We start from the raw sequence: 20,407 nt of genomic DNA, 5'->3' as shown, positions 1-20,407 counted from the left end.
GGCCCCAGCTCTTCCCCTCCACAAGGAGCTCCTCTCCCCTGCCACCCAGCCTCAAGGAGCTTCTTCAGTCCCCTCTGGAGAAAGCTGCCCAGGCTATAGAAGACCCAGGCCTGGCATCTGCTGATGCAGATCTGCTGCCCCCTGGTGGCCAGAAGCTCTAGCCACACCATGCCTCTTTTTCCTTCCTGCTTCCCCTTTGCCCCTAGGCCACAGCCCTTCCCAGGATTGGCACTCTTTGGCGTTCTCTGGGCCAACTCCACAGTTCAGCTCCACCTTGGGCCGTAGTTCCCAGGCCCAGGGTAGGCCCCATCTGCAGGCTGAGCCTTTTCCCTTCTCCAAGCCTAGTTCTAGCCTCTGGGCTTTCTTCCACTTGGATTTCTAGGGCAAGTGAACATGCCATTGTCACAGCTGCAGTGTAGACGCACCAGTGTGAGGAAGGGCCACAGCCAGAGGGTATTGGAGCAGAGGGTCAGGAGTGTATCAGGCCATGTAGGAAAGGCATTTTGCTTTTTTATTTTCTGTAAAACTCTGTAAATAAAATACAAAACCAAGGGATGTGGCTGGGCAGAGGCAGGGTGGCCAAGCCCTGGACACTGATTTATGGCAAGGGATGTGCTGAGCCGAGGCTGGGAGGCACTTGACTGCAGGCACCGACTCTCCAACCCAGGGGCAACAGAAGAATATATTAGATTTTCATTGCTAGGAATATGTGGGGGAGGGGTATCCGGAGCCAGCCCTTACCCTCCTTGCCAGTGCCTGGTGAGCCCTGAAAGTGGGGGGAAGGGGTGCCAGGAACCCATGGGTGAATAGTTTAGAATGCTGTGCTGGCCATGCTGCCAGGTCCAAAGATGCGGGGCAGGGCATCCAGGGACTCCTCCAGCCGTCGATGGGCAGACTGTCCCTCTTCTCCTGTAATGAGTGAGGATGACGTCAGGTGTGTCCCTAGGCCCATCCTGTTCTCCCACACCCCTACTCCCATCAGCCAAGATGTCCCAGAACTCCACCCATCTCTCTATCCCCCAGCCTCACCACACTGCTGCAGGCTCTGCCGGGCAGCTTCCCTCACAGCTTCTGTGTCCGTCTGGCAGAGGTACACCAGGGGCTCAATGCCCTCAGGAGCCTGTCAGAGGAGGGAGCATTAAAGTGGGCCCGGGGAAGCAGATGGGAGGGGCTCAGGGGTGGGGGTGCTGGGAGGGGATGGAGGAGTGGGAGGCTTGGCAGGGGTCACCTTGATGCAGCCCAGGGCCAGACAGCCAGCTACTCGAGTCTGCACATCCTTATCCTCCAGCTGGTCCAGGAAGCACAGGAGGGCCTGTGGAAGGGCGGGAGGACAGACTTAGCCAGACGCCAGGAGCCTGGGAACCCAGCCCTCACCCTCAAGGGAGCCCTGTCCGACTCACCCTCTCCCGGAAGGCAGGGCCCAGTGACAGGCTCCGGAGCTGGGTGCTGACAGCAGCCATGACCTTGTTGTTGCCATGGACGAGAAGGGAGCTGAGGGCCCGCAGTCCATCCCTTCGCAGACGCCCCTCGGGTGCCAATCTCAGGGCCTTCAGCACAACAGCCTGGTCATCTGAGTTCAGATTCCGCACCAGTAACACTGAGAAAAGGGGCTATGGTGGGTGGGTGGGCAAGGTGGCAGGGTGAGGAGCTCCCGAGGGTAGGGAGGGCTTGTCCTCAGACCCAAAAAGTCAGGCCACTTTGTAATCAGGTTACTGCCTCACCTTCCTCGGCAGTCTCGGTCACGTAGGCCTCCATGGAGGGGCTGTCCAGGGTTTCCACAAAACTCCAGAACTGGAAGACGGTGAACTGCTCTCCAGGTCCTGGCTGGGGCCTTCTGGGCAGCTTCTGCCCCAGGGCATCCTCCAGGAACTTCACACACACTGTAGGAGGCAGTAACATTGGCCTCAGAGTTTGGGTGAACACAGGCTTTTTTTTTTTTTTTCCGAGACAGAGTTTCGCTCTTGTTACCCAGGCTGGAGTGCAATGGCGCGATCTCAGCTCACCGCAACCTCGGCCTCCTGGGTTCAGGCAATTCTCCTGCCTCAGCCTCCTGAGTAGCTGGGATTACAGGCACGCGCCACCATGCCCAGCTAATTTTTTGTATTTTTAGTAGAGACGGGGTTTCACCATGTTGACCAGGATGGTCTTGATCTCTTGACCTCGTGATCCACCCGCCTCGGCCTCCCAAAGTGCTGGGATTACAGGCGTGAGCCACTGCGCCCGGCAAACACAGGCTTTTAGAGGGGAGAGATGCTCCTGCCCCAGGCTCAGGTCCAGGGGCCCCCCGTTCAAACCCCACCCATCTGGGTCCTTTTGCTCTAAGGCACAAGCCTTTGCTGGTCTCCTCAGTGCCCAGCTTGTGTATCTGTGTGGGCTGACCTGGCTTCCTTGGGCTTCCTGTCACTGGGAATCTGAGCAAGGGTGGAAGGAGGGGTAGGTAGGCAGCCCACTCACCAGCCTCAGCCAAGCCTGGCTGGCGCAGGGAGAGGCGGGCACCATACTGGTTGCAGAAGGTGAGAAGCACCCGCTCCACCGGGCAGAGGAAGCAGCTGAGTCCCTCTGTGCATTGGTCCCAGAAGGTCAGGAAGCCAGGCCGAGAGGCTGAGAACTGCACCACTGTGAGGGGGTGTGGGAAACTGTCAGCAATAGAGCAGGTGGGTGGGTAGAGAGCATGCAGATGGTGGTAGGCTGAGGTAGGAGCCTTTACCTTCCTGGGCAGAGGTGGCCAGGGTCTCCCACCTCCTGCTGAACTTGCATATGGCCTCCAGCACTCGGGCTTCCCGCAGCAGCCGCTCCAGGGCCCATGCCTCCTGGCAGCGCAGGGGACCAAATGTGCCCAGTTTCTGGAGAACATGGGTGGCCAAGTAGTTGAGGCCTCAGGGTAGGGTTTGGGAGGATGGTGCTCAGGGACAAGTCCCAGCATGCATTGGGGAGGTTGGGATTGCAGAATGTGGGAGATACTCCATTCAGCAAGAGCCAAATGCCAAGGGCCCCAGGGTACTGGGGTATGGAACTCAGAGGAGGTATAGAGGACCAGGATGGAAGGGCAGAACTCCCTGGGGTGAAGGGTTACAAGGGAAGTGTGGGGGAACACCACCGGCCTCACCAGCAGGAGGCGACTGCAGTGGTACAGGTGCTGGACCAAGGCAGCGTCCAGAGCTGGACACCCCGTGCTGAGGGGGTAGGCACTGGGTGAATCTATGCTGTCCTCAGCCCCAGCCTCCGGGCTTCTTGGGGGCCTGAGGGAAAAATGGGGTCAATCACCCCAGAAGCACACATCACCACCTGGTCACCAGCATTTATTTTTATTAAGCTTCCCCATCCCAGAAAGGAAGAACAGATGATGCACAGACAGCAGACAGTGGGGTAAGTTCATGGAGGATTTCCAGAAGGAGGAAGGGGATGGGACCAGCAGGTGGTAGTGGGGATCTCTGCAGTCTGCCCCATGCTGCCTCCAACTGGGACCACTGGGGCTGGCATGGGTGGGAGTAGGTTGCAGGTGGGATGGTTTGTGACAAGTGGACTAGAAAGGGTGCAGGACATGAAGCCATAGCCTGGGCAACAGCTGAGGGAGGAGGGACCTGGCACAAGTCTCAACTAGGAATCAGCAAAGGCCACTCCAGAACTGACAGCTGAGGGGCCAGGGCCTCTGGGACAGTCGAGGTCGAGGAGGAGTGGGGCAGTGCTAGAGGACCCAGGGTGCATGGCAGGGCACTGAGAGAGCTCCTTCGAAGGGCAGGTTCAAGTTGAGACTAAGGGGAAAAGGAGGGGCTGGAGGCTCCCGAGCTGATGGGGACCAGCAGGAGAGGTGACATTGCAGAGATGAGGAGGGTCGTCACAAGCACTGGGGACACGTGGGGTTGGAGACATGGGCATGAAGGACACAGGAGGGGTGGACACAGGTGCAACTGCCAGCAACTCAGTCCTCATGTGCTCCACCTGGCCCCACCTCACCTGTTCTCCCCTTTGACTTTCTCCCAACTCACCTGTTCCACCATCCCCTGGTCCTGCCTCACCTTGTTCCTCTTACCTAGCCCTACACCCATCTTGCCTAGCCTCCTCACCTGTCCCCAGGAACATCATTGTCTTCATCTTCGTCTTCATTGAGAAAGCTGAAGCTTTCCAAGGCATGCTCCACAGTGATGCTGAGACTGGAGGCCCGGCTGCGAGTCAGGCCTTGCCTCTGCTAAAGTTGTGAAGGGTGTCAGAGTGGCTACCACCCCCTGGCTGCCCTTCCTGGCTGCCCTAGCCCAGCCCAGCCCTCCTCACCATGAGCAGACTCTCTAGTCGGGTCACCTCCTGCTCCAGGCCCTGCAGCTCAGGAAACTGGCCACGGTAGTCATCCAGGGCAGCCATTAGGGCCCCCAGTGCCTCCTCCAGCCTCCTGTCCCCAGTCCCTCCAGCTGCCCCTGGGACTGGGGTCTGGACAACCATGGCCATGCTAAGTTCTGAATGCTGGGGTGCAGGGGTTGGGGGTGGGGGAGTGGGGCTTAGGCTCTGAACCATTGGCTCCGAGGGATCTGGGGCAGGGCTTGTGAGGGGTTTCCAGCTGGAATGGGCAGGACTTGGGTGGGAAGTGCTGGGGGCTATAGGGTCTGCCTGAGTGCAGGAGGTGGAGGCTGGCAGGCTACAGGGAAGGGAGTCGGTGCCTGGGAGGGTGGGGTCTGAGTGTATAGAACGGCTGGGGAGAGTAGCAAGTTCTAGAGAAGCAGGAGGGCTTACATTTATAGGGGTGGGGCTTGTGGCAGTCTGGACTAGGCCGATAGCTCTGGGGGTACAACTTGTAGTGGTGTGAGTTGACTTCCTGGTTTTGTGGGTGGGACTTATGGTGGTATGGGTGGGACTTGTGGTGGTGTGGGTGGGACTTGTGGTAGTGTGGGTGGGACTTGTGGTGGTGTGGGTGGGACTTGTGGTGGTGTGGGTGGGGCTTGTGGAAGTGTGAGTGGGGCTTGTGGAAGTATGAGTGGGGCTTGCTGTGCTATGGGTGGGGCTTGTGGTAGTCTGGACTGGGCCTGTGATATTGAGGGTAGGGCCTGTAGCAGTAAGGGTAGAGATTATGGGCTTGTGGGTGGAGCCTGTAGTAGTGTGAGTAGGGGCACTTGGAGCACTGTGGGTTGGGGTAACGGCACTATAGGTAGAGCCTGTAGTGGTATGAGTGGGGCCTGGCAGTTCTGAAAGGCAAGAGTCTGTGGCCTTATGAACTGAGTCTAGGTGTGCAGATGGGGCAGGGTCTGTGGATGTGGGGACAGAGCCTGTTGTACCAGGGGTAGAGCTTGTGGCAGAGTGGCCAGGGTCCAGGGCAGGAGGATCAGGATTGGGGTGCTCCCCATGGGTGGGATCTGGGTATATAGGTGGGCTAGATCCCTGGGCTAGGCTTTCTGGGCCCACAGCCTCCACTGAAGCCTCAGCCAAGGCAGCATCTACACTAGCCTCACTGATGTGGCTCAGAGTCCGACTGTAGGGTACGTGCCCGTTTGCCAGGATTGGGGCCACAGCCCCCTCCTCATCCAGGAACCCAGAGCTAGGGGTCTCAGGCCTACGGAAGGCAACTTGGATGGGAAGGGGCTCGGGCTGCTGCACCAGGGGCCTAGGTGCTGATGAGTGGCGGGCAGTGCCTGAGAGCTGTGGGCTGGATGAGTCATCTGAAGATTCGGATGACAGAGACCATGCTGTCCCATTCTCCAGCTCCTCTTGCCGTCGCAGCATGTTCTGAGAAAGAGAGAGCATTTCAGAACCACCCCCAGGGAGCCTCTGGAGGACAGTGAGGCCTGGACCCGGGCTGTGACTCACATAGAAGGCCTGTTCCCGAAGCGAGGGTGTGTCTGGTGGGCTCTGGCTATAGGTGGAGAAGCGCTTGGTGACTGTGGAAGCCTTGTTGACAGAAGAAGCAGCTGAGGGCTGGTCATCCTTGTCGAAGGGGCTGGGAAGGGAAGAGTCTGTTGGAAGGTGCCACAGCCCTCCTGGCACTCCCCCAAGCCCCTCAGCCCCACCAACCTCCATGTGACTTCCAGGCTGAGCTTGATGGTGCCGAGGTCATTGATATCCACAGCCACAACCTGGGGCAGGGCAGCGAACAGGTCCTTGGTCTCACAGGAGACACTGCCCACAATCACATGGTTGGCCAGGCCCTTCAGTTCTGTTACCTGTAGCCAAGAGCGGATGGTGGGGTCACAAGGGGGCAGGGGCCATGAGATTGTGGGCAATCTGAGGTCTGAATTTGCATACAGCTTATAAAATGGTCATGGAAGGCTGAGGCGGGAGGATCATGGTCAGGAGTTCAAGACCAGCCTGGGCAACATAGCAAGACTCTGTCTCAAAAAAAAAAAAAAAAAAAATTAGCTAGGCATTGTGGTACACCTGTAGTCCTAGCTACTTGGGAGGCTGACGTGGGAGGATGGTTTGAGCCCAGGAGTTTGAGGCTGCAGTGAGCTATGATTGCACTGCTGCACTCCAGCCTGGGTGACAGAGTGAGACCCCCGTCTTGTAAATGAATGAATGAATGAATGCTCATGGGGTCATGGATGCTTGAAGCAGCCTGGGAGCATGGGAATCACTGAAGTCTGCATGGTAGGGTCACTGAGGTCATGGGGGTCACAGTCCCATGGGAGCTTGGGGGGTCAAATATCCACAGGGTCAGAAGATCATGAGGAGGTCACAGGGTCAGGAGGCCATGATGTCCTCAGAGTCACAAAGATTGTTGCTCTCAAGGCCACAAAGATGATAAGGAAACCAAAGGGTCATGAAGATCATGAGATCATATATTCACAGGGCCATGGAGCCATGAGGGGATCACAGGAGTAAGAGATTCAGGGTAATAGGGGTCACAAGGGGTTCACAGGACCATGGTGTCCTGTACTCCTGGGCAGAGACATCACCTTGATAGACAGGAATTCTGTGAGCAGAGGAAGAAAGATGGTTTCTTCACTGTCCCACACCTGCTTTCCACTACCCTCAATTCGGCCCCGTAGTTTCCAGCGCTGACGCCCATATTTCATGCAGATCTGGGGAAACAGGCGGGATGAGCCAGCCCTAGGCATTGGGACCATGCCGACCCAGCCCTCCTGCACATTCTCATACCTCATACTGATCACCCACACACAGCCTGGCGAAGCCAGCCAGCCCTGGGAGTTGGGGGAGAAGGGGAGAAGTCGGTGAGCCATATTGGGGGTCTTCAGCATACTTCATCTGGCCCCCCACCTGCCCCCACAACTGAGTACCTTTCATTCGGAGATGAAACTCGCCCAGCTGTGCCTCCAGCTCGCTCTCCAGCAGACACATGCTCTGGGAGGGAGAAGCAGGGACAGGAGGGGGTCAAGAGCCAGCCACTTGCCTTGCCACACCCTGTGCCTCTGCCTCATGGGCACCTATCCCTCACCTCTGTGTACTCTCGATGCCCCCGAGTGGCCTCTGCCAGGCTGTCCCGGGCCTCTCGGCTCCCAGGGGACCCAGTGGTATAGGCACGGACCATGTTGTAGGCACCATCCCGCAGACGCCGCTGTACACAGTATGCCTCATACAGCTCGTCGATCTGGGAAGGTGAGTGGGGTGGCAGTAGGGGGACTGAGACTCACCTCTGGGGTTGCTCACCCAGGGCCTGGCACTGCCCCTCTTCTCCCTATGATATCCAACCCCCCATCCCAGTCCACACACATGCTGCACTCCTACCTTGCTGGCATGGAACTCCAGTCGTCGCAGGAAGCGTTCAATGGACTTGACTTGCTGAGGGAGAGGTGGGTCAGGAGGGGCCTGAGGCCCAGGGCCTTTACCCTCCCCGTGAGCCAACCTCTTCCAGTATCACTCCATACATACTCACCTTGTCCAGATCATACAGGAAGCCCTGCAGGGGGTGGGGAGAAAGAGGCATTTAGGAGGGATGAGGAGGACTCCTGCAGAGGCGGACTCAGACTCATCACAGCTCCCCTCTCTCACACCACAGTCCACAAGCACTCCAGTTGCAGTAGCAACTGAACCCCCTTCCTGCTGGCCTAGCCCTTGGTAGATGCTGGTAGCACAGATCTGGTCCCTTCAACCCCCTCCATATCCCCTCCCCTACCTCTTCCCTGGGATTCCTCTTCTGGCAGGCAGCTGCATCAGAGCTCTGTGCCTCTTTGTGCAAGGTTCCCTCTGCAGGGGAACTCCCATGCTTCAAGACCTGGCAGAAGTGTTCCCTCCTCTGGGAAGCCCTAACCTCTTTCCAAGAAGTACCATGGCTCTCCTCAGTACCACTGCAGCAGAATCTCCTGCTATTCATGTCTGTGGGTGTCCCACCTACCCTACTGGAAGCTCCTGGGGCAGGTACTGAGTCCCAAGCAGGAAGTGTGCACAGAAAAGTTTGGGGATAGAAAACCTCTCAGCCTTTCCTGATATCCCCTTTTCTACTCACACCTGAACCAAGTTACCCCAGAAAGTAGCCCAGATATCACCCAGGGCTGGCCCAGCCCAGCCCTCCACACCACAGAGGCAAAGAGCATCCCTACCTCCCACCACTCACCAGGCGGGAATTCCTCTTGGACTCCCTTATCTGCCCCTGGAGTTTCTCCTGCTCCTGCTGGTGCACTTCCAAGTAGGCCCTGAGGAAAGGGGTGACGAGAAGAATGCACTCGGCTCTTTAGCCTCAACCTGCCTAGGGTGCAGGCGGCAGGGAAAGGGCATGGGGCTGGAGAAGTTTCCTGCTAGCAGGATGCGGGCTTGGGGAGGGATCCCGGGACAGGACTGGGGAGGGAGGAGCTGCTCACGTCAGACCCCGCTTCAGCGCCGTGTACACCAGGTCCAGCCGCTCGGGCTGTGGCACCTTGGGGGCTGGGTGAGCCACGGAAAACATCCTGGACACTCGGGAGAGGGCGGGGGGCTTCCGTGGGGGCCCCGGCGGGCTGAAGACCGGGAAGCTCCTAAAGGAGAGGCTGTCCTCAGACAGGGGAGAACAGGAGTCCCCCAGACCCTCACTACACACCCCCAGACCCTCACTAGCACCCAGTCCCAGCCCCATCCAACGCCCTTTGACCCCACCAACCCCGCGCGGCCTGGTACCTGGGCCCCCGCTCGTGGCTGCCGAGGACGCCTGCGAAGGACTGGCTTCTATTGACCCGCGCACTGAGCAGGCGACGCTGCGGCCGCACGGACAGGGACATCATGGAGTGAGTTCGCGCAGGGCTCCCTGCGGGAGTAAAGCGGGGGTGTCCAGTATCGGTCGGATCCCTGAAGCCACCACCCCGCGGCACGATTCCAGGGCTGGCGCAGGTCCTTCCTGTCACCAGCACAGCTGCCCCAGCGGGCTCCGGCCGGGTCCTCCTAGTCCTGCGGGCCTGGGCGCTAATGACAGACCAGGCGCAGGCGACTCGGCCTCGGACTCAGCGTGGCCTCAGCTCGGCCCCCACTTCCTGCCGAGGTGCTGGCTCCGCCTGCCGCAGGGCAGGAAGGGGGGGTCTCTCGGGGACCCTCCACTGACTGGGAAGGGGCAGGAAAGGGGCGGCGCGCACGAAGAATGTGCGGAAGCGCCTGTTTACCCGGAGGCGGGGCAGCCTCCCAGCCCAGCCCCCGAAGCCCCCTCAGGGCATAGGAAGGTCTGGCACCCCCACCCTAGGAGGCCGAGGAGGTCACGGGGCGGGGCGGGGCGCGCGCTTGGAGCCCTATGGAGCTGCCCGACAGGCCCGGCCAGGAGCGGGTTTGTTGCCAGCCCTGTGCCCGCCATCGTGACCTGCTCCCCCCAGCCCCCACAGAGGGCTCTGCCGTTTCGGCGCCCTCCCGGCAAGGGGATTCCCAGAATGGGGCGCGATGTCGAGAAGGGCCCCGCCCCCTACTCTTTCCTGCAGCACCCACCTGGAAACTGAGTCACAGACATGCGCCTCGACCTCTGGCCTCGGCGGGAGAGCTCCCCGGCAGACCCCCAACCCGCCTCGGAGAAAGAGGCACTCCTGGCCCCCAAACCCAGCCTGCGCCCCCTGGGGCCAGGCCTTGAGCTTTCGCAGCCCCGAGCCGGGTATTACCTCTCTTCTTGGTGTTCATGGTGGGTCCAGGACGGCACCGACCCGTCCTCGCCCCCCGCAGCACCTCCGACCCTGGCCACTTGGAGCCGCCCGGCTGAGCTCCCCGCTCGCTCCCTGCGGCTCTGGCTCGGCTTCGGCTCCTCCCGGCGCCGCCCCCCGCCCAGTTCCTGCCGCCTGACTCAGCCCGCCTGGATGGGGCGGGACGGGTGACTGGGGTTCCCCTCGGGGAGGGGACAGACGGGGGATGAGGGGTCTTCTCGGCTGGGGATTTGCATTAAGGGATTTGAGCGTGGGGATGAATATGGAAAGATAGAATGAGGGCGCTGAGTGGAGGATGTATCAGGGACTGGGCTTAAAGAGTAGCTGTTGAGGCCGGGCGTGGTGGCTCACGCCTATAATCCCAGCACTTTGGGAGGCCCAGGGGGGCGAATCACGAAGTCAGGAGTTTGAGACCAGCCTGACCAACGGTAAAACCCTGGTCTCTACTAAAAATACAAAAATTAGCCAGGCGGTGGTGCATGCCTGTAATCCCAGCTACTTAGGAGGCTGAGGCAGGAGAATCGCTTGAACCCGGAAGGCGGCTCCACTGCATTCCAGCCTGGGAGAGCAATACTCTGCCCGATCCCCCCGCCCAACACACACACAGTAGTGGCTCTTGAGCAGTGCTAAGGCCAAACACACAGAGGGCTGAGAGCCGGGGTTCTAAGTGTGCAATGGTGGATAGTAGGGGACTGAAAAGTGGAAGGATGGGGCTCAGGGTGCTGTTTGGAGGGGCTGTGCAGATGGAGGGCAGAGAGTTAGGGCACTGATCACCAGGGGACTCCGGGGCTGAGAAGAGAAGCTGAAAATGTGGGACTAGATCCACCTCATAATAGGGTGTGCTGCTGTGCCAAGGAGAAGGAACTGGGTGCAGAGTCCCACAGCCCCATGCACCACCCACTCCTACTACAGAATGCTCAGTCTGGGCACACCTCTCCTCCCAGGACCCAGGGGAAAGGATGGAGTCTGGCTGCCAGCCGGGGCCTCCTCCCTAGCCAAGTTGCATCTTAGACTAATGCCCCATCCTTCCTGCCCCCAGTTCACATGGGCCTCTCAGGTTCTGCATTTCCATGGTACCAACTTGTTCGTATCCCCATCACCATCCCCAGTATCTCTCTCTCTCTCTTTCTTTTTTTTTTTTAAGACAGAGTCTTGGTCTGTTGCCCAGGCTGGAGTGCAGTGGCATGATCTCGGCTCACTGCAACCTCCGCCTCTCAGGTTCAAGCAATTCTCCTGCCTCAGGCTCCTAAGTAGCTGGTATTACAGGCACCTGCCACCATGCCCAGCTAATGTTTGTATTTTTAGTAGAGATGGGGTTTCAGTATGTTGCTCCGGCTGGTCTCAGACTCCTGACTTCAGGTGATCCGCCCACCTCATTCTCCCAAAGTAATGGGATTACAGGCATGAGCCACCATACCTGGCCTATCTCTTCTTTGAATATTCCATGTCCACCTCTAGCCTGGATAGATGCCACCATGCCCATCCCTCTCCTGACCTTGTAGGGGCTGGATGCCCCCATCTCATAAACACTCTTGCTCCTTGAGGCTCAGTTCTCCCATACTGTGCTTACTTTCTTCCCAAGAGGCTGAGGTGGGCCCAGGGGTCTGCATTTCCACAAGCTCCCCCTCCCCCGACAGATTCAGATGCAAGAGGTCCAGGGACCTCAGTTTGAGAAATGTTATTCTCCCCTTCTCCTTGAAGCCTGGGTACCCTGCACCCTACACTGGTAACCTGTGCATTCCCATGGATTGCCTGTCTAACACTGACCTCTCTGCTCCCTTCAGCCATCCCCAGCCTTATCACCCAGCTTTATAATGCCCCTTTCCTCAATGGGAAACCACAATGATGCAACCCTCAGGCTTTCCATCACCCCCACCTCACCTGCCTTTTACCTGAGACCTCTGGTCCCTTGAGTCCTCGCTCATTTATTCAACTATTCACTGAGTGACAACTCTGTGCCAAGCATGTGCCAGTCACTGGAGATACAGCCCAGCATTTCACAGACACCACCCTGTGCAGAGCTCATAGTCCGCCTCTGCTTTCTTTTTTTCTGCCAGCTCCCTCCTACCTTCTCCTCCCTACCTTCCCTGCACAGCCTCCTCCCCAGCCTGAATCGACAGCCACCATCCCATCACTTGCCTGCTGTAAGTATCCTCAGCACTGCACACCTCTCTCCCATCTGGTAGAAACCAGCCCTGGGGAACCCAACTCCCAGTCTTCTCTACACCTGCACACAGGTTGGCAGGAGTTGCCATAGGTCTTGGCAGAGCAGCCTGGCTGGAATCACAGAGCAATCCTCAACCTTGGCCAGGCCCCTCACTGCCTGCCCAGCAAATACTCCAATGTGACCCTAGTCATCTTTCTCCTTTCGGGGTGTTTCAGTCTTTCTCCACAAGTCTAGGACAAGCTCAAGTCACTCCCACATGAAAGATTAAAACAGGCTGGGCACGGTGGCTCATGCCTGTAATCCCAGCACTTTGGGAGGCAGAGGCGGACATGTGGTCAGGAGTTTGAGACTGGCCTGGCCAACATGGTGAAACCCTGTCTCTACTAGAAATATAGACATTAGGCCAGGTGCAGTGGCTCACACCTGTAATCACAGCACTTTGGGAGGCGGAGGCAGGTGGATCACCTGAGGTCAGGAGTTTGAAACCAGCCTGACCAACATGGCGAAACCCTGTCTTTACTAAAAATACAAAAATTGGCTGGGTGCGGTGGCTCACACCTGTAATCCCAGCACTTTGGGAGGCCGAGGTGGGTGGATCATGAGGACAAGAGATTGAGACCATCCGGGTCAATATGGTGAAACCTCGTCTCTACTAAAAATATAAATTAGCTCGGCGTGGTGGCGCTGGCCTGTAGCTCCAGCTACTTGGGAGGCTGAGGCAGGAGAATTGCTTGAACCCAGGAGGCAGAGGTTGCGGTGAGCCGAGATCTCGCCATTGCACTCCAGCCTGGGCAACAAGAGCGAAACTCCATCTCAAAAACAAAAAAAAACAAAAATTAGCTGGGTGTGGTGGCAGGCACCTGCAATCTCAGCTACTACAGAGGCTGAGGCACAAAAATGGCTTGAACCCAGGAGGTGGAGGTTGCAGTCAGTGGAGATTGCACCACTGCACTCCAACCTGGGCAACAGAGCAAGACTCTGTCTCAAACAAACAAACATTAGCTGGGCATGGTGGCGCCCGCCTGTAGTCCCAGCTACTTGGGAGGCTGAAGCAGGAGAATTGCTTGAACCCAGGAGGCGGAGGCTGCAGTGAGCCAATATGGTACCACTGCACTCCAGCCTGGGTGACAGAGCAAGACTCTGTATCAAAAAAAGAAAAAAAGAAAAATGAAAAATGAAAGCAACCCTGGAAACTGTCCAGATGCTTGTCAATGAATAATGGAATTATCACACAGCAAAAAGAATGAAAAATATACAGCGACATGTAAAAACATGGGTGAATCTGAGAGCAAGCCAGAGAGGACAGATGTATGATCCCCTTGATAATGAAGTTCAAAAGCCGGCAAAACTAATCTATGGTGATAGGAGTCAGCCTGGGAGTCTCCCTCCAGGTGTTGTGACTGAAGAGGCCACAAGGGGTCTTCCAGGGTGCTGGTAATGTCTGATTTCCTGCTTGGGTTAAATTTCCTGATCATATATGGGTGTGTTCTCTTATGAAAATGTATAGAGTTGTACACTTAGGACATACACACCTTTTGTCTGTCTATTATATTTCAATGTAAAATTGGTTATAAGTAATTACAAAATGTTGGGCTGGCACAGTGGCTCACACCTGTAATCCCAGCACTTTGGAAGGCTGAGGAGGGTGGATCACTTCAGGCCAGGACTTTGAGACTAACCTGGCTAATATGGTGAAACCCTGACTCTATTAAAAATACAAAATAGAGTGGTGGCGTGGTGGCATGGCCTGTAGTTCCAGCTGCTCAGGAGGCTGAGGCATGAGAATCGCTGAACCCAGGAGACAGAGGCTGCAGTGAGCTGAGATCTCGCCACTGCACTCCAGCCCAGAGTCTGGGTGACAAAGCGAGATTGTTCCTAAAAAAAACTTTTAAAATTACAAAAAAGAAGTGACTCAGCCTGGTGCAGCGGCTCATGGCTATAATCCTAGCACTTTGGGAGGCTGAGGCTGGTGGATCACCTGCGGTCAGGAGTTTGAGACCAGCCTGATCAACTTGGTGAAATCCTGTCTCTACTAAAAAAAAAAAAAATTAGCTGGGAGTAGTGGCACATGGCTGTAAATGGCTGTAATCCCAACTACTCGGGAGACTGAGGCAGGAGAATCACTGGAACCCAGGAGGTGGAGGTTGTAGTGAGGCAAGATCGTGCCATGGCACTCTAACCTGGGCAACGAGAACAAAACTCCATGACTCCCCTGTTGGCCTCATGTCTTTCTCCAGCTACCCCATTCCTCACCCCATCTGTCTCTCCTCTCCTTTCAAAACCAAGTGTCTTGAAGAGATGTCTACCTACATTTTCTCACCATACCCACCTACTCCTCTTCCCATCCTGGTCCAGCTTCTGTACCCACCACTCCCCTAACTAGTCTGGACAAAGTCACAGTGATCTCCCTGTTGCTGAGCCCGGTGCCCATGTTTCATCCTTATCCTGCTTGACCTCAGTAAAGCTTTGGACTTTGTGGCTCCCCTCCTCTTCTTTAAGCCCTTCCTTCCCTTGAATTTCAAGAGGCAATACGCTGATTTTCTACCTACTTTTCTGGCTGCACATCTTACTTTCCCACAGAGGCCCCTTTTCTCCCCCATCCCTGAATGGGCCTTATCCTCCCTGCTGTTGGGCTGTGCACAGCTCCTGCAGCTCAATGCCATCTAAATGTTGCCAACTTCCTTATCTTTCCTTCACCCAAGCCACTCTTCTGAGCACCAGGCCTCTGTATCCAACTGCCGCTTGCTGCCTCCCCAGATGCTGAGTGCACCGTCACAGTGCACAATGGGTTTGAGGTTCCCAAATCAAATTCACTACTTTCAGCCTGACTCTCCCTAGTCTCAACTTCTCCATGACAGCCCCAACACCTATGCACCCAGATATTCAAGACAGAAACTAGGAATCATCCTGGATGTCTCAGTTAGCCCCCATGGCCACTCAGTCACCCCTTCCTGTCAGGTCTAGCTCTTAACTCTCTCTGCAATCTGCCCCCTCACCTCTACCCTTATAGTCAGAATTCAGGTCCAAGCCATCATTAACTCTCCCCTTGAACCTTACATCTGGGCTCCTGATGAGCTAGAACCTTCCTGTGGGAATCCGTGTCTCCACTCTAACCTGCAATCTTCCATTCATCATTCAGTAATAATACTGACCTTAAAATACCAACCACCTGACAGTGCCAAAAACTGTTCTTTATTGAGAGCTTTCTATATGCCAGGCACTGAGCTTAGCAAACATTATCTCATTTAATTCTGGCAACAGCCTTATGGGGGTAAGTCCTATTAACCCCACTTCGCACCTGAAAAACCTCAGGCTAACTAGCTGTGTGACCTTGGGCAAGACACTAATTAGTTTTTGGGCTTCAGACACCCATCTGTAAAATGAGGACAATAATAATAATAACAAGAGCTATTTCCCAAGGCTGTTGGAGGATGAACTGAGATCTCTCAAGAGGACATCCCTCTATAGGAAGTGTTTGGGGAAGGAAGAACTGTATGTGGGATAGGGATGTTGGGGTGGACATACTACCTAATTTTTTTTTTTTTTTTTGAGACAAGGTCTCACTCTATCACCCAGGTCTGAGTGTAGTAGTGCGTTCATAGCTCAATACAGCCTTGAACTCCTGGGCTCAAGCAATCTTACTGCCTTAGCCTCCCAAGTAGCTGGAACCACAAGCATGCAGCACCATGCCCAGCTAACATCTCACTGTGAACACACAACAAATATTAACTGCTGTTATTATTAACAATTACAAAGCTGGTAAGTGGCAAAGCCAAACACAGGCTGTCTGACCCTGGGATTCTAAATCTTTTTTTTTTTTTTTTTTTTGACGGAGTCTTGCTCTGTCACCAGGCTGAAGTGCAGTGGCATGATCTCAGCTCACTGCAACCTCTGCCTCCTGGGTTCAAGCAATTCCCCTGCCTCAGCCTCCTGAGTAGCTGGGACTACAGGTGCTCGCCACCACACCCAGCTAATTTTTTGTATTTTAGTAGAGATGGGGTTTCATCATGACCAAGATGGTCTCCATCTCCTGACCTCATGATTTGCCCACCTCGGCATCCCAAAGTGCTGGGATCACAGGTGTGAGCCACTGCACCCGGCCTCCTAAGTCTTTAATATCACTCTATTCGGACTGTTGTGAAATAGCCACAGGCACTCTTGCCCCAGGGAGAAAGCCCAGACTCTCTAACATGACCCACCAAGCCCTTCAGAATCTGTCCTGTCCCTCACATTCTTTCAACCACTCGTCCCCTCCCAGTCCCCTGCTTTCCCTGTTCCAGCAACTGAGACGCTCTCTCAATACTTGAAAGCTTCTTCAGAACCTGACCTATAGCCCTCATTGCTCCTATTTCTTCTTCCCACTTCCCAGAGCCAAGTCCCTCTCTTTCCTCAAGTCTACCCTATGACTTCTTCCTCCAGGAAGCAGGTCATGGGTTGGTTCCCCCTTTTTAGCTTCCTCCCTCTGAACCCAAGACCACATAACTCAGTTGTCAGTTCTCCTTTAGGGCCTGTCTTCCCACCAGACTGAAACTTGTGAGGTCTGGGACATATCTGCTTGGCTCATTACAGCACTCTGGGGGCCCTCCACCCAACAGAGCACCTGGGATATGAAGGAGGGGGAGCAGTGGGGGAAGCTGGGCTGCCTAGACACAGGAATAGCAGGTCTTGAGCTGTTTGTTGGTGGGGAGGATTTCAAGTCTGTGTCCACCCCAACTCCCCTACCCCACATAAAATCTTCCCTCTCCCTTCCCACTGGCTGATGGTATAGGCTCCCCTGGGATTCTGGACTCAGAAATAGCTGACTGTTTCATCAGTTTTCTTTCTCTGGTTGGCCCTCTGCTGCCACCATCCCCAGAGTCCCACAGGAACCAGGATGTCTAACTGTTGGTACAGATGACCATCAGAATGTCCATCTGAGTGACCACTTCAGGAGATGGGTGACCAGGATTGCCGTTGCTGGATGAGGAGAGGTAGGAAAAGAGCTGAACCCCTTGAGCTAAGGCAGGAGGGCCACCTCAACTGGTGGGGGACTGGCTGATAAGAGCCTAGGGACTCTCCCCGCATGGGAAAAAACCCAAATTCAAGTTTCCAAAGGTTATGGGGCTTGCAGCACAGCCAGGTCAGGATGGCCGTAAGTGGAGCCCTGACCTGTCCGCCTGCATGGCCCCAGATCCTGCAGTTCCACTATACTTCCTACACACCAAGACTGGCACACCCGGATGCGGTGGAATATCCCACCACCTGGGCTGCCCAGCTCAGCACTGTGCCAGGCCAGCCGCCTCTCTGGGAGTCCCCAGGTCTAGCCCCGCCCCGCCCCGCCCCAGGGCCTTCCCTGACCGAGGTAAACAGAGGCTAAAAATAATCCGGGCAAGGGGCGGCTGCAAGGGAGAAGGGGGTCCCCCCTGAGCCTGCCCCTGTCTCCATGGCAACTGCCCCCAAACCTGGGGCTGACGTCATCTCGCAGCTGCCCAAGTGTGTAGGAGGGAGGGGGAGCGGCGCGGCCTGGGACCCCCCCACCCCGGAATCGGGCGGAGGCGGTCGGGTGGCCTCACTTCCTGCCGGCCCCCTCCCTGGTCAGCTGGTCACATTCCCTGACCGCGCGCTGGGAGCTGGGCGGCCTCCCCCGGGCCGGGCCTGGCCAGGGCCGAGTCGGAACGGCGGCGCAGAGGGGCCGCCGTGACTCATCCGCGCCCTCCCCGCCCGCTTCTCCCCTGCAGGACCTAGTCCAGCGCCCTGAGTCCTCCTCTCACCCGCAACCAAACCTAGACCCCTGGAGCGGTTCACCTGGCTCCTCTCTCCCGCCGCAGCCACAGGACCCAAGCCGGGGAGGGGGGTGGAAGGAGCTATGCCAGTCCTCCTTGTCCCGCTGGAGTATTTTGTACCTTAGTCCCCAGTTCATTCTTCTCCCCACTCCAATACGACGGAGGTGGATGTCGCAGGGGCAAGGACTCAGATCTAATTCCCCTTCTCCCAAACCAGCTGTGTGACCTTGATTATACTACTAACCTCTCTGGGCCTGTTTCTGCATCTGCCAGATGGTCATAACCCTCCTCAGATGCTGTGCGTTGGCCGAATGCGGCAGGCCCAGGGCGCGGCCCGGCAGATGGCAGCCAGGGCACCGGGATTGTTACAAGAGGCTGCGCACAGTAGGTGCTTGGGCGGCCGCCCAAACACGCATTAGAACTGGTTGGGGAGGGTCGGCAGGGGAGGCCGGACTCAGGCCTCACCCTGGAGAGGAGGACAAAGGGTGCTGAAGATGGACTGAACCCGACCGCTAGCTCTGGTGAGCAGCCCCTTGCCCAAACCCGTTCTGCAGGGTGCCCAGGCCCGGTTGTTGCAGGGACCTTGCGCCAGCCTCCATTTCCAGGGACAAGCTCTGTTCCCCGACCAGGACGGTCCTCTCTGGCTTGGGCTACGCCAGGTTTGGGCTGAGAGCCCGGCTCCAACCCAGGCTCGGTCACCTCGGGGTCGGCCACAAAGCCGCTTAGGCCGGCCCCTGGAGCTAGGAGGATTAGCTCAGCTCGGAGGCCAGCCCGCACCCTTCGTCGCCCCCTCCCAATTTCCAGCCCAGCCCCCCCTGCGGCGAGGGCAGCCAAGGGCTCCCGGGGAAGGCGCGTGCCAGGGCCCAGACTGGCGCCTTGCGCCCTCCCTCCGGCCTGGCCCACCCCAGAGCCCCAGGGCACCGGCCGCCAGGGCCTTGCCGTGGGAGGAAAGGCGGCACGGCCAGGCGCTGCAGGCCCGGAGGCGGCGGCTTTTGTGGGAGAAGCTGCGTTCTCTGCGCCTGGGGGGAGGGGAGGAAAGACACGGCGCGGCCGGGGTCCCGGGGAAGGGGTGAGGCGGGACAGGGCCACAGATTCCGGACCCGCCGGCCAGCGCCGGCGCGGGAGGCACCAGAACCTCCACGCCTGCCTCCCGCCCGGCCTGCAGCCCCGGAAACGGCGCGGACACTCACATGGCTGCAATGGGCTGCGCGGACCTCGCGCTCTCCTTGCGCTTCGAGGTGCCCGGCCTTGTCGCGCCGCAGCTGCCGCTGTCGCCGCCGCCGGCGCCGGCCCCTCCCTCCGCCCGCCGCCCCGCCGCCCCTCCCCTGGCCCGCCGGGCCCCACCCCCTGCGCTCCCGCAGCTCCCGCACCCCTGGAGGCGCCCACGGCTCGCTCCGCCCCCTCGGTAACTGGGCAGGCCGGTGGCCCGTGCAGCCCGCCAGCTTTCAGGGAGAGGAAACCCTGGGGGATGTGAGGGAGGCTTTCTGGGAACCTCACGCAGACTCTAAAACGGGGAGCGCCTGGGAGCCCCGCCTGCTTGCCCCCTCCCCAGATCCCTCGCGTTCTGGAGACCTTGCGGGCCCCCTGTCTGTGGCCACCTGAAACAGATCCTGGAGCTGCTACTGCTGGCTTAGGCTGTTTGGCAGAAAGGATCCAGGGCTGTTTCGGTGAAAGTCTTGGGGAGTCCAGAAGCCACCTAACACCTTCTGGGTCCAGACGCTGCCCTTCAGACCTGCCATTTCAGCCAGCCTCAGTTTCTCCCCTGTAGGGGCAGACTGCCCTTTGTGCCACTGTCTGGCTGGTAAGTCCAGGCTCATAGCTGGGTCATGCATTTCCCATTCATTGGGTACTAGTTTCGGGGCAGTCTTGGGGTGGGGACGGTGGCAGGGTCCAGGTACAGGGGCATGTGTTGGCCAACTCAGTCCTTTCCAAAGCCCCACTGGAATGCTGGCCCTCAACACAGTGGGTAAAGATGGGGCAGAGAGTTGACCCCAGCCAAAGGGCCAGTTCCACTCCACAGCCCCTCCCATCGATCAGACACCCCTGGCCCCTTCCAACCTGGACATGCTTCAGGCTTCTCCAGGCCTTGTATTACTGAAGCCCCTCATGTATAGCAGACCTACCCAGGAATAGTTTCAGGGACAGTAAGAGGTCCCTGATTATCTACCCCACCTCCACCAGTCCTGAGGGCCGTTTGTGTGTGTGTGTGTGTTTTGCTTGGTTTTGTTTGGTTGGTGTTTTAGAGATGAGGTTTCTTCATGTTGCTCAGACTGGTCTCTAATTGGGCTCAAGCAGTCCTCCCACCTCAGCCTCCCACAGGGCTGGGATTACAGGCTTGAGCCACCTCAGCCTTGCAGTTCTCCACTCTCCAGCCCCTTTTCTTGGACTTCCTTTGCAGTGCCCTTTTTATTTATTTATTTATTTTTGGGGAGAGAAGGGGACGGAGTCTTGCTCTG

The 20,407-nt window shown here is 57.4% G+C and overlaps 1 protein-coding gene across 6 annotated transcripts; it reads right to left on the bottom strand.

The window, feature by feature from the left end:
• Window positions 1–492: 492 nt before the first annotated feature.
• Window positions 493–19,208, bottom strand: RIPOR1 (RHO family interacting cell polarization regulator 1). Of its 6 annotated transcripts, none has more exons than XM_012468210.2 (22): window positions 19,142–19,208; window positions 9,028–9,154; window positions 8,736–8,900; window positions 8,492–8,570; window positions 7,814–7,837; window positions 7,666–7,719; window positions 7,376–7,528; window positions 7,218–7,281; window positions 7,078–7,121; window positions 6,876–7,001; window positions 5,995–6,143; window positions 5,791–5,920; window positions 4,270–5,709; window positions 4,065–4,186; window positions 3,107–3,239; window positions 2,708–2,843; window positions 2,455–2,616; window positions 1,722–1,880; window positions 1,401–1,597; window positions 1,229–1,312; window positions 1,030–1,120; window positions 493–909 (listed from the first exon to the last, which is right to left on the bottom strand). In XM_012468210.2, the coding sequence occupies exons 2-22, from the start codon at window positions 9,129–9,131 to the stop codon at window positions 812–814; spliced, it is 3,714 nt and encodes a 1,237-aa protein (XP_012323633.2). In that variant the 5' UTR covers window positions 9,132–9,154; window positions 19,142–19,208; the 3' UTR covers window positions 493–811. The 6 variants fall into 6 exon arrangements, with proteins under 6 accessions (XP_012323633.2, XP_012323629.2, XP_012323634.2 ...); XM_012468206.3 differs by lacking the exon at window positions 19,142–19,208 and adding an exon at window positions 18,196–18,700 and having other exon boundaries at window positions 8,736–8,888; XM_012468211.3 differs by lacking the exon at window positions 19,142–19,208 and adding an exon at window positions 18,072–18,698.
• Between the last annotated feature and the right edge of the window lie 1,199 nt (window positions 19,209–20,407).

Source organism: Aotus nancymaae, unplaced genomic scaffold (assembly GCF_030222135.1).
Source record: "Aotus nancymaae isolate 86718 unplaced genomic scaffold, 86718_ANA_hifiasm-v0.15.2.pri h1tg000030l, whole genome shotgun sequence".
Taxonomy (NCBI): Eukaryota; Metazoa; Chordata; class Mammalia; order Primates; family Aotidae; genus Aotus; species Aotus nancymaae.
The sequence above is the reverse complement of the archived record's forward strand: the minus strand, read 5'-3'. Positions and strand labels throughout refer to the sequence as shown.

Coding starts and splice junctions, on each gene's coding strand:
- RIPOR1 (XM_012468206.3), bottom strand. CDS start 18,232: ATGACCATCTGGCAGATGCAGAAACAGGCCCAGAGAG. Junction 7,720..7,813: donor TCCTGTATGATCTGGACAAG/GTGAGTATGTAT, acceptor CCTCTCCCTCAG/CAAGTCAAGTCCATTGAACG. Junction 4,187..4,269: donor GACTAGAGAGTCTGCTCATG/GTGAGGAGGGCT, acceptor TCACAACTTTAG/CAGAGGCAAGGCCTGACTCG.